General features: G+C 32.7%; 1 protein-coding gene across 1 annotated transcript in view; it reads left to right on the top strand.

Moving 5' to 3' along the window:
- The first annotated feature begins 12,514 nt into the window (after positions 1 to 12,514).
- The window catches only part of LOC142139861 (uncharacterized), a 13,824-nt gene continuing 13,760 nt past the window's right edge, over positions 12,515 to 12,578 (top strand). Inside the window, exon 1 of the mRNA XM_075197721.1 lies at positions 12,515 to 12,533. Coding sequence (XP_075053822.1) covers positions 12,515 to 12,533 — 19 coding nt within the window. The remainder of the gene's footprint in view (positions 12,534 to 12,578) is intronic.

Genomic DNA, 12,578 nt, shown 5'->3' with positions numbered 1-12,578 from the left:
TCCTTTTCTTTACCTTGACTACAAAATAACACATTGTGGAGCTTGTTGGTTTCATAATTATGTCTTTCCGGGATTGAGTAAAATCTCACATGAGTTACATTTCGTTGCATCAAATTGTTGCATGAAATAACTGATGCAAATGTACAAAAGGAAATACTCAGTCCGCAATACACATTTTCTTTCAATCCTATTAAAACAAACTGTATACCACATGTGCTTGTAGAGCTTTTGTTGTGTGTACATTGCAGACTGTAATGTAATCATGTTCCTGGCGAGGTTTGCGTGAATTACAAGGAAAATATTATTTTCAATATATTTGTTTATTCAGATTGCTGGATCAGGATGTCAGCTCTCTGTTTGCTAATCAGCCCACAGCCCAGTTGGCATCTCGATACCGATGTGTTTGAGGATGTAAACATATTAAACAATGTGGCTGTTTCAGCAAAGCATTCTTTCAGAAAGTCTACATGTGCTTTTAATCAATTCCATGCTGAGTAAAATACAATGGTAAACTATGCACTAAAAGATTTACTGAAAGTTACTTTGCTGTATCTACTGAATCCTAATGCACTGCTTCCCATTTGTTTCAGTCATATCATATGTAATCTTCCAGCAGCATTCATAAGAAAAGTTTGCTGTGGATTTACACTAGTGGAGCTACATTACAATTGGTAGATTTAAGGAATTATGAAATGAGTTTTTTGGATTTGTTACAGAGGTATGAAACCCCTAAGACACAGGCAAATAGGGGTTTCAACATATGGCAACCACTCTTATTATAAAACAAAACACTGTTAAGTCAAAGTACCTGATTACTATTCGGTGAAGCTATGTGGCTCTGATAGCTTGGCTTATATTTAATACCCCCAGAAACAATATCATTTATTTTCTGCCTGCTGTTATCCCTTAGTTATTGGGTTTGTAGGCTTTAGAACCTTAAGCAAAAAGATGAATTACAAATTGCAAAAAAATCTGAGTATAGAGAAATCAAATTATATTCCTCACTATACTTAAGCTAGTCAACCTTTTTTATTCTATAACTGTCTTCGCTAGTTGGCTATAGAGGAATGAAGAGAAAACCTTCTTAATTATAATTAGCAATCTTCTGGGAATAGCTGAGCACCAGCAGTTGTTGCATTAAAGTAATGGTATGCATGTGTTAATTTACAGTTTTAAAAAAAACAAAAAACATTCCATAATATATTTAATCCAAAGAGACTGACAAGTTGTAGGCTGTGTAGAACAATCCTTGTTTTTCAGAGAAGGAAAAAAATAATTATGTATATATATATATATATATATATATATATATATATATATATATTTATACACATATATATATAGCTATATATATATATATGCATATATATATATATATATATATATATGTATATATATATATATATACCGTATATATTTATATATATATATATATATATATATATATATATATATATATGTATATATAGACAAGCATATGGCGTTAGATCTACATTTCTATGTTGTTGTTTTTTTTACTGCTAACAATAAATTCAGCGCAATGATATTTGAGATAAGAAAAGCATGTAAGTATATAAATACTTGAAATATTAAAAAAAAGTCTTTAGTATGACCACCAGACAGCGAGTGCCATTGTTCCATTGTTGAATACAATGAATTGTAAGTCAATACATTTCCTAGACTGGTAGGAGTTAATATTCCAATTAGACCAGTGTAAATAAAAACCTTCAAAAAAACTATTTATTAGTAAATCTACTTCATCTTTAATTTAACAAGGTGTCAAATATTGGAAAGAAACAATACAAATATAGAAACAATAGACAAGGAATGCCAACAGGTTTGATAATCGCCTCAATTTCTTGTTTACTTGTCACATTTTTCTATTTATATGATTTGCACTCTCAATCTGACAATACTATGCTGTGGAATAGAATAATGATTTTTTTTTTATGTTTCTTCTCCAAACCATGTAAAATGCTGAATGTTAGTTATAATGAAATCCTTAGTTGTTTTATTGTGTCAGAAATAATAGAGCATGTAACAACCAGTCCTTCACTAAAACTCTACCTCATCAAACCAGCTTAATTAGCAATTCAACTCCTTATTTTTGTTTTGGATTTCCCTCTGGCTACTAATTAAAGCTTAATCGAAACTGCTGAACTGAGGTTGCAAGGAATTCATTAATATTAAAATTAGCCCCAACAATTTTTGGGCTGGTGTAATTTGTATCTGTTACTGTCAAGGGTTTAAAACTCAGTTAAATTGTTGAGAAAGCTGTTCCATAAATTTACTTTGTAATTTCTTTTAAAAACAAAGCAAACGTAGTGTCATGATTGGGACTCCCCATAGTTTTCTACAGAATATTATACTGTGAACATATCACATGTGCAAAATTTCTAATAAAAATGGACAAATATTATTAGCATGCAGCAAAGTTACCATCACATGCAATTATTTTGCTTTAAGTATAATATTTACACATACAATTATTTTGCTTTAAGTATAATATTTAGACAAAAGAAAAAGAGAGGTGCTGATAAAAGAATGAGCTTGACATTAACCTAAAGATGAATATATGGCATTATAATGAAGAATTATGGCTTAGCATTCTATATGTATTTTCCCCCATATGACTGCATGATACTTAGAGCTTTAAGTGTTAGCACGAGCTGCATGACAATAATGCAACTTAGTTATTGAATAAGTACTACTGGGAAAAAAACAAAGTAAACTATGTTACTTTTTTTCTTACTATTTGTTTTTCTTCTTCTTTTGCAAATTTATGAAAATGTTCTATGTAAATGTTAATTGTTGCCTTTTCACTGAAGTACTTTTCATAATTCTGATTTGGGGTTACATTTAAATTCTTAACATTTTAATAATTGTATCAGCGCATGTATATGTATTTTACCCTACAGGAATTTAGTAAGTAGTTCTTTTAAGGAAATACACTTATTTGTAGTAAAATATACAACAACTAGTACTTGTTAGCATATTTTATGAAATAAAACGCAGTTTAATATATTTATGTGATGCAAAGTTTTACAAAAATATACATGAACTATTATTTATGGATCTAGGCTTCATTTAAATAACATTTCTGACAAAACAATCATGCACACACTTAAAAATGAACATGTCCATTTTTTATTCACTGACTAGATCAACAATGGCATCCGAGGCACACAATTTCAAATCTTGGTGACAATTTCCGTGAAGTTATTCAAATACAATTTGACTTCTGACAAGGGGATGTAATTTATAAAACAGAGCATGCCTATCAGTAGAGTCCACATTTGCATAATGAGGATAGTTTCATTTCTGCAAGCACAGTCTTTGACATGCCAACTTGAAACACTGATAGAATGTAGTGAAAAGAAAAGAAAAAAATGTCAATACAAATAACCGTAAAAAATGATGAGTATGATATTCATACAATTTGCCCCTTCTGAATAAACAAAATATGTGTCAGTTTCAAGGCAGGCTTCTTGTTAAAGTTTCCAGTAAAGTATTCCTATAGGGTGCAAAGTACTAACACCACCCTCAGCTGTAATCAACCTTGCAAGACAGGTTAGGAAAAACATCTCAGTTTTGTCAACTAATGACAAATGTGAGAAGTATTATGAATTTCCACTGAATGTTAATTTAGCTTAAGTCACAATTGCCTTTATGTACTGTTAATATTCATTGGGTAAATAACATTATATACTGTATGTACATAGACTCTTATGCTAAACCCAACAAGCAGTTTGGTTTAGCAATCTAGGTCAGGGTTGATACTGATATAGGCACTAGCCACTTGTAGCATTACATATTTTGTTAATATTTTCCTTTTCTTTTCTATTTGCATATGCAACTACTTTTTGCATTTTTTTATAGAAAAATGTAGTCAGTTGAAACATATACGAAAATACAGTAAATTCAGGATAAAAAAAACCAAAAAACTATATATTATACTGCTGAATGGCAAATATAAAGTCATCCCAGAGTACATAAAAACAGACGAGAAAATAAAGTAAAATAATTAGCATAACCTAAAAGAACAAAATAGCATTTTAATTGTATTTTTCCATTATTTGTCATTTGATTTTTTTTTTTTAAACAGTGTGTGAAGCCATCTGTAGGAAGGGTGAGGGAAAGTGATTCATGATTCATAACCTGTCATAATAAAATAACTCTTGTGATATTTTTATAATATGTAAAACTCTTAACAAATGCATGTCAAAACAAAAATAGTATACTCTCAAATAAATATGCTGCAGAAGATATAAATCCTTAGCCATTTAACACTCAGAAAAACAGACCTTTTATAGATTTTTTTTTTTTGTTTCTATATGCACATACAGTAGAAATAAAAAAAAAATCTGCTTAAACGCAACTAAAATCAAATATTAAAAGATATGTATACTTGTTCTATGCTATCATTCATTGTCTATAACTGAAACTTACTGTTTATAATCATTCTTCACTGTCACAAGAACTAAATATTGTCCATAATAAGAAAAGAGGTTATTGAAAAAAATGGTTTCCAGAGTCAATTTAAACTATAGCAACACAGTATCATAAACATGCTAAACAAATAAGAAGATAAATAACTGAAAAACCTACAAATACCTTACAACTTGCAAGTTACAACCTGATTTACATTCATTCATTCACCCATATACCCAAAATAAACAACTATAAACAAATATTGCATTTCAAATTAAACTGAAAACATTTTATGCATAGAGACAATAAAGGTAATTTATTAACCACAAATAGGGGATATCCGCAATTCTTTTTGATGTGCGTTAGTATGTCTGATTGTCCTCTTGCCGCATTTCAAGGTGAACACCCACTGTACAGTACAAACTGTTGGAAAATCAATCTGTGCCTAGTTCTGCAGATATATGGATGAACCTAAAATGGTCATGGAAACTTCACTTCAAAGTCCAACTAGCATTATAACCACACCTAGATTACTCTAAACATTTCCATTCTTTTATTACAACACTTTTCTTTAAACTAGTATTATTATTATTATTATTATTATTATTATTATTATTATTATTAATAATATTATTCTGTTGCCCCGCTGTAGCTTATAGTCTCAGTAATTTACAAAACACAAACACACACCATTAACTTGGTATCATGTAAATATGCCATCTCCGCCCCTTTATCTCATTTAAATACTCTTGTACTGCAAGAGTGCACCTAATATATACTCAATGCCCTCTATCTTTCTGACTCCTCCCATTGACTGGTGCAAACCTCTGCAGACACTTCCATTTTGCACCACTGAGATATGTACTTCCCTGTAAAACTGTGAGCAATTGTGCAACCGGAGGCAGGTGACATCACAAAAGAGCATTTACCCCAGGGTTTTCCATTTTAGTTAAATGATTCTTGTTAAATGATTCTTAAAAATGTGTTCACCACAAAGCACTGTTCATCTTCAAATGCAACCTGCATGCAAGATGCGTTTTTAACATGAGCACAGAACTTGAAGGTACATGTTCAAATCCAAGTGGATCTCGATATATGTTTCCATTTGAATCAGTGTATAAGTATGCCCTGCCTTAACAGTACTTGTCATATGTTAGCAACCAGAACAGACTGTAGGATACAGTCTTTGTAGGATAGGTTTTAAATAAAGAAATTTCTTTTTTTTTCTTACATTAAGTACATAAATCAAGATGTTCTTAATGCGTACTGTACATACAATCCATTTCTATAACTTCTCTTACTTGCACACATGCTCTGTACTATCTAGTGGTTTAAAACAAAGAAGATTCCGTGAGAGTCATCACTATAAGTCGGCACATACACCTGCCCTGTAGATGGTACAAATGGTACAACTAAAACTGCACACCCTTACGGTACATTGCCTACGTTTATCCGCAGTCGTAAGTGTCTTTTTCTGTTTTAATTGAAAAAAAAAACCATGTGCAATTTATTTACAAATATTTTATTTTTAAAGTATTATTTCCCTTAAATAATGCAAAACATAAACTATATGGACAAAAGTATTTGGCACAACTGCTAATTATTGAATTGAGATGTTTCAATCAGACCCATTGCCTGAGGTATATGAAATCAAGCACCTAGCCATGCAGTCTCCATTTGCAAACATTTGTGATACAAAAGGGGTCGTTCTGGAGAGCTCAGTAACGTCAAGTGTGGTACTATGATAGGATGCCACCTTTGCAGTAAGATGGTTCGTGAAATTTCATCCCTGTTCGATATTCCACGGTCAACTATAAGTGATATTATTAAAAATTGGAAGCGTTTAGAAACAACTCATTCATGAAGCGGAAGACCACGTAAAATCACAGAATAGGGTCAACGACTGCTAAGGTGCATGGTATATAAAAATCGCCAACACTCTGCTGATTCCATAGCTGAAGAGTTCCGAACTTCCACTGGAATTAATGTAAGCACAAAAACTGTGCAGCAGGAGCTTAATGGAATGAGTTTCCATGGCCGAGCAGATGTTTGCAAGCTTCACATCACCAAGACTAATGCCAAGCATCGGATGGAGTGGTGTAAAGCACACGGACATTGGACTGTGGAACAGTGGAAACGTGTTCTGTGGAGTGACGAATCACGATTTTCTGTTTGGCAGTCAGAAGGGTGAGTCTGGGATTGGTGGATGCTGGGAAAACGTTACCTGCCTGACTGCATTATGCCAACTGTGAAGCTTGGTGGAGGAGGGATAATAGTATGGGGCTATTTATCATAGTTTGGGCTAGGGTTATTATCTCCAGTGAAGGGCTTAATGCCTCAACATGCCTAATCGTTTTGGACAATGCTATGTTTTCAACTTTGTGGCAACAGTTTAGGGAAGTTCTAACTTGACTGTGCACCAGTGCACAAAGCAAGGACTGCACAGTTTAATGTGTTTGATGTGGAAGAGCGTGACTGGCCCACACAGAGCTTCTTCTCATCCAACATCAGTGCCTGACCTCATAAATGCCCTACAGAATGAATGGGCACAAATTCCTGCAGAAACACTCCAACATCTTGTGAAAAGCCTTCCAAGAAGAGCGGAAGCTGTTATCCCTGCAAAAGGGGAACCAACTCCGTATTAAAGTATATGTATTTGAATACAATGTCATTACAGTCCATGTTGGTGTAATGGTCAAGTGTCCGAATACTTTTGTCCATATAGTGTATCTATAGTTTATTATAAGTGTAAAGTATCAGACCAATAGACACAGGGCAACAGTGCTGCTGTATTACTTGTTCTAGTGGGCCAATATTTCCTTTTATAGACCACTGGATTTGCTTATGTCCAGCGATTTTCTTTTGTAAATTGATTTGGAATTATTGTATATAGATTCTATTTACATTGATTGACACCTTTTGTAAATGTTCCCATTTTGCGCTTCTAGCATGTTGTTTCTGTGTTTTCACTCTTAATATTTGTCTCCTCTTCAGGAATACCATGCTTTATCCATGCAGAGGTGTAGGTGATGCAGAGAATGAAAAATGCCTGCTCACAATGGATTATAGGTACAGTGCTTTCCCGTGTGCCATTATTAAAAATGAATTAATTTGCAAACCAGTTTTTATACTGCACACTGAGATTTTCTTCATACACAGTAAACAATCAATTTATTACATAAATACCTTGTCATTATGAGGCTCTGTAACAAAATTGTCTGTCTTTTTTCAAAGGTGTGTCAGTAAGGGCCTTACTCTTTTTCTTCCTTCTCTTGTTTTCTACAGTACATTGAATACACTTTATAATTTAACCCATATTGTAATAAATAATGACTTAAATAGTTGAATTACACTCACACATGTACAAGATTATAAGTGTGGATTCATATAAGGTCTTCCTACCTTACTCTATTGCAGCCCGTTTCATTGCTGTGTCTATGCCTATGCTGTAAAGACCACATGACTCATCAGCAGTCTTGGCCATTGATATACAGTATATATATATATATATATATATATATATATATATATATATGATGATCACTAAGTAAATTCCCCTCCAGTCACTGTGAGGAGCACTGGTAAATAAATTAAAGAGGAGGGGAATGTCAGACGCAGTGTGGGAAATAATAGGACAAAGGACAATTTGTAAATGTAATTAAGTATATTTTATGCATAGTGCTCCAATTTAAGGCATTTACTCATATCCGGAGAACCTTCAGTCTCAAGCTTTCCAAATAATAGATACCATACATGTACCTACATTAAACACTATATACTATTAATGATGCCATTGATTTTATGGCAATTTATGATTTCATGTAACTCAATCTATAATATTTTTGTTTATTATTAATCACTGTGCTGTCATACTTTCCAAGTATTATGAAAAGATGGATAAAGTAGAAAAGAGATAAAACTGGTTATTTGAGAGGGATACTGAACTTTCTTTGTAAAGAAATAGGTTGTGTCTTTAAGCTAAAATGTTATTAAAGTGAACTGTTCATGATGGTGTGAAAGTTAAAGTTTTAAAGAAGATCAGATGTGCAATATCTTTATATTATGGTTCTTTAAAGCTCCAGTACATTTCTGCACAATATTGGGCATATAACCATACTTAAAGCTTGGGTTAATCTATAAAGATTAACACAATGCTATTGTTATTGTACACTATTGTGCTAGTACTTTCATCAATTACAGGTTACAGTTACATAATACACTTATTCTACCCAGAACAAGCATAAATATCATGCTCTTTTTAACTAGCTACTATGCCATTGCATATTTACTGTGTCTGAACTCAGCTATAGCCATTTTGAATGCCATCATGCCAACCTGTCAATGCAAATAGCACTTATAATTAATTGCTGCCCAAGGTGTAAAACAAATATTTGATGTTAAAAGATAAATAAACACCTGTAAATAATTGCTGATTGATTATGATCATTTATGTATAACGCACCAACATATTACACATTGATGTGTACTGACGGGATCATGACTCAAACAGATGACATGCATTGATATGAAACAGAAAGTAATGATGGCCCGGGCCAAATGAGTTTACAATATAAGAGGTGTGATGTGAACTTAATACATAAGGTAGCGGAATAACAATTGTAGCTGTTGGTGGAAATAGATCTTCATGGACCCAGGCAGCTGATAATTACAGGTACAGCGCTAGTTCTTGGCTCAAGGCAGATAGTTATTACAGGTACAGTATATAAACAGCAAGTTCTCAGCATTCATTTTACAAGGAAAAATGTACTCTCTACAAACAATTGTATGGATATTAATAAAGGTGAGCAAAATCAAGTTTATCAACAGAACAGGTCATTTTACAGATATGTAAAGCTCCAGTAATACAATCTTCAAAGTTCCACTTTTGAATCATCATTACACAGAATTCTATTCCACACCACATTTGTAAATTTGCATTATGTGGTATAAATAGAGTTGGGGTGATGGTAAATTCATTATGCTGTGTGGTTTGGTTGGGTTAGTGCTGGGAATGCTTAAGGTGAAATCCTATTAATGAAATGTGCAAAATTATGTGGCCAAATGTATAATGAGGGGAATATTTCTCAAAAATATGTTTGAAAATCTCGCTCATCACTAGATGTTAGATCACTAGCAGACAACTTCAGCCCTGATTCTTAACAGAAGTCACTGTTGGTTCCTAAAATAATGATAACTTACTCTCAGGGTTAAATGGTCACATACAGAATCCTGCAAGCCACACAAACAGGAGCAGACCTGCAAGACTTGGTCCCTGATCATAGCAGTTGTAGAAACAAACACTTTGCTTTGGTCATCATATAAAGCAAAATATATATAATTGTAAATCCTTACGAGTAGAGCCCTCTCATCTTTTGTATTACTATGTACTACTGTGTACTTGCTACAGAATATGCTACTGAATTTAGAAAAAGACAATTATTTTAATAAGATTTTGAAATCACTTGTGGTCCATACACTGATTGAGACAAATAACATGTAATCAATAAAAGTGAGTAATGTATTCATACAGAGATATATATATATATACATATATATATATATATATATATATATATATATATATATATATATATATATATATATATATATTCACACACACACACACACACACATATATATATATATATATATATATATATATATATACTAGTAATATTATCATACTTACACGTTATTTTCCACCAGTGTATTCCAAGACATTATAAGAGCATCCATAATAAAATGTAGAACTTAAGGTGCATTCAAATGTATATCAAGTAAGACAGACACATAGCTAAAAGTAATGTTATATATTATATAGGGTCACATTATGGGGGGCCATGGGTATAAAAACCTCACCTGATGTTATCAAGCTCTTTTTTGTCTTTCTATAGATTAATGCTTAGGTGTCTAACATGACGACAGGCAGTAAATCATGTTAAAATATGTGTTGAATTAGTCAATAGGCAATCTTTTCACAATGTATACAAGTCAATTTGTTTCCTTCAGCTTCCGTTTAGCATTTATATGAGGAAGGATTATGTTACTGGCATTACCCAAACAGCGTGTTTTAATGGATTTGTTAGCAAGTGGGATATCAATTGCAGTTAAATATTCAATAACTAATCATTAGTTGTGATTGTAAGGAAATCGGCTAAGGCACTCAGACACTCATACTTCTGCTGGCTCTATACCAACACAAAGCAAAACCCAGGTCTGAATGGCAGCCATTATTTTCACAGATCAAATCTTTTTTTTTTTTTGCGGTTGAAGTAATTAGCACTCATAAAATACTACTAAACTTACCAGCATAAAACGTGTTAACAGTATCCAGCATTTGAATGAGCTCATAGTAATACACAATGCATCCCTTAATATGACACCGACCAGATGTCAGAAAATGTAGTCTTACTAACAAACTATATAAAACAGGATCTTACTGCCTTATAGAAAACCTAGCTTCACCCATATTTAAAAGCCTTGTTTTTTTTTTAGCACATTCATACCTGTAGAAAATATGTAAAGACTATTTTAGCATTTGCAGTAACCAGATGCTCTGTGCAATGTTTATTGCTTTACACACTAAGGATTATGGGACAAACTTGAAGATTAGAATTATATGGGGATAATGGGAATAAGTGCTGCAGATTCCACACAGTGTCTCACACTGTATAGTGATGCTTATTTTCATTCTTTCAGCCATCATGCCCTAATTGATTTTGTCTTGTCTCGAGCTCCCAAATTGACAATTGGCCATCTACAAAACACAGCTGCAGTGATAGTAGGTGCACACCACATCTGCAGAGATTACCATTGCATTTAGTCAATTGTAAAATGGATTGATGCAAAGCATTTATATATCATTTAGAGCAAATACTCCAACATGAAAGAATGGTATCCGACACACGTTAATTACAATGATTTTTAATTAATACACTAAGTTGATAAAAATAATGAAAGATATGTGTAACACTTTGCTATATTATACATTGGAATGCACAAAGCTATATAGATCAAAATGGTCCATATAAGTTACCAGCATAGATATCCTGGCATATATTAAGAGTCACATATACCTTACTTGATGTACGTGATACATAGGAATATATATACACATGTACACAGGTACACTAGGAGAAAAAAGAAAATGAGAGGGTCTATAGGGTTCTGTTCAGGAGAAATCACTTCGCTTTTAAGATACATTTCACTAATTCATGTATCTCCTTATATTGACATTGTGGTATAACCCAATTATTCCACCATCATCAACAACATTTTTTCGTCAGGTGACACAAATTCCGCAGCACCAGACAGTCAACATTTAAACTAAGTGGATACAAATAAACAAGTTACCAAAAAACACAAAAGCAAAACATGTGAGTGCAAAGACAAGTACAAATGGCAAAAGTCCACATAAACAAGTTCAAAGGAAACTTGTTTATGTGGACAATAAATATAGAAAATAAATGTAGAAAATAAATATATAGAGACATAACAGGTACATACGAAGTAGACAAAGAAGGTGCGACATGATATATAGGAGCAGAGAGGGCCCTGCTCAATTATTGCACAATTATTTTCCTATCACCTTCAATAACATATAGCCAGAATTAATCTTTTCATAATTAATGACAATCCCTCAAGTGCATTATTGTACACTACAGGGTTCTTAAAGTAACATATATCTTTTTATACACATGTTTTTTTTTATTAAATGTTCATTAGGTGGTTTATAATACATAGATAGAAATTGTTCTGTACAGAGAAACATATTTCTCTGCATATTTGCCTGCTAACATATGTGGATGCTGCCACAGTGATTGATTACGAGGAATGATGATGTGTCATATGTAGACTTCGATGGAACAGTGCCACAAAGTGGTCAAACAATCACAAAGAAAGAAATATATTTGTGTGGCAGCATTAGGCAGTAACTTTGGAACAAAGCATCATTCAGATTTAACAGTACCTTATTTTGCTTTCAACAATAGTAGAACTTTAAAACTATGCTGTTTCCAGAACAGTCACATTTTATTTATAATGTCCCTTTATAGAATGCATTTACTATAAATGGTAATCGACTATGGTTCTCATTCCTATTGGTAAGTAACTTAGGTAAGTACATGGATATGGCTAACAGCAGAAAG

Source organism: Mixophyes fleayi, chromosome 2 (genome assembly GCF_038048845.1).
Source record: "Mixophyes fleayi isolate aMixFle1 chromosome 2, aMixFle1.hap1, whole genome shotgun sequence".
NCBI classification, from domain to species: domain Eukaryota; kingdom Metazoa; phylum Chordata; class Amphibia; order Anura; family Limnodynastidae; genus Mixophyes; species Mixophyes fleayi.
The sequence above is the reverse complement of the archived record's forward strand: the minus strand, read 5'-3'. Positions and strand labels throughout refer to the sequence as shown.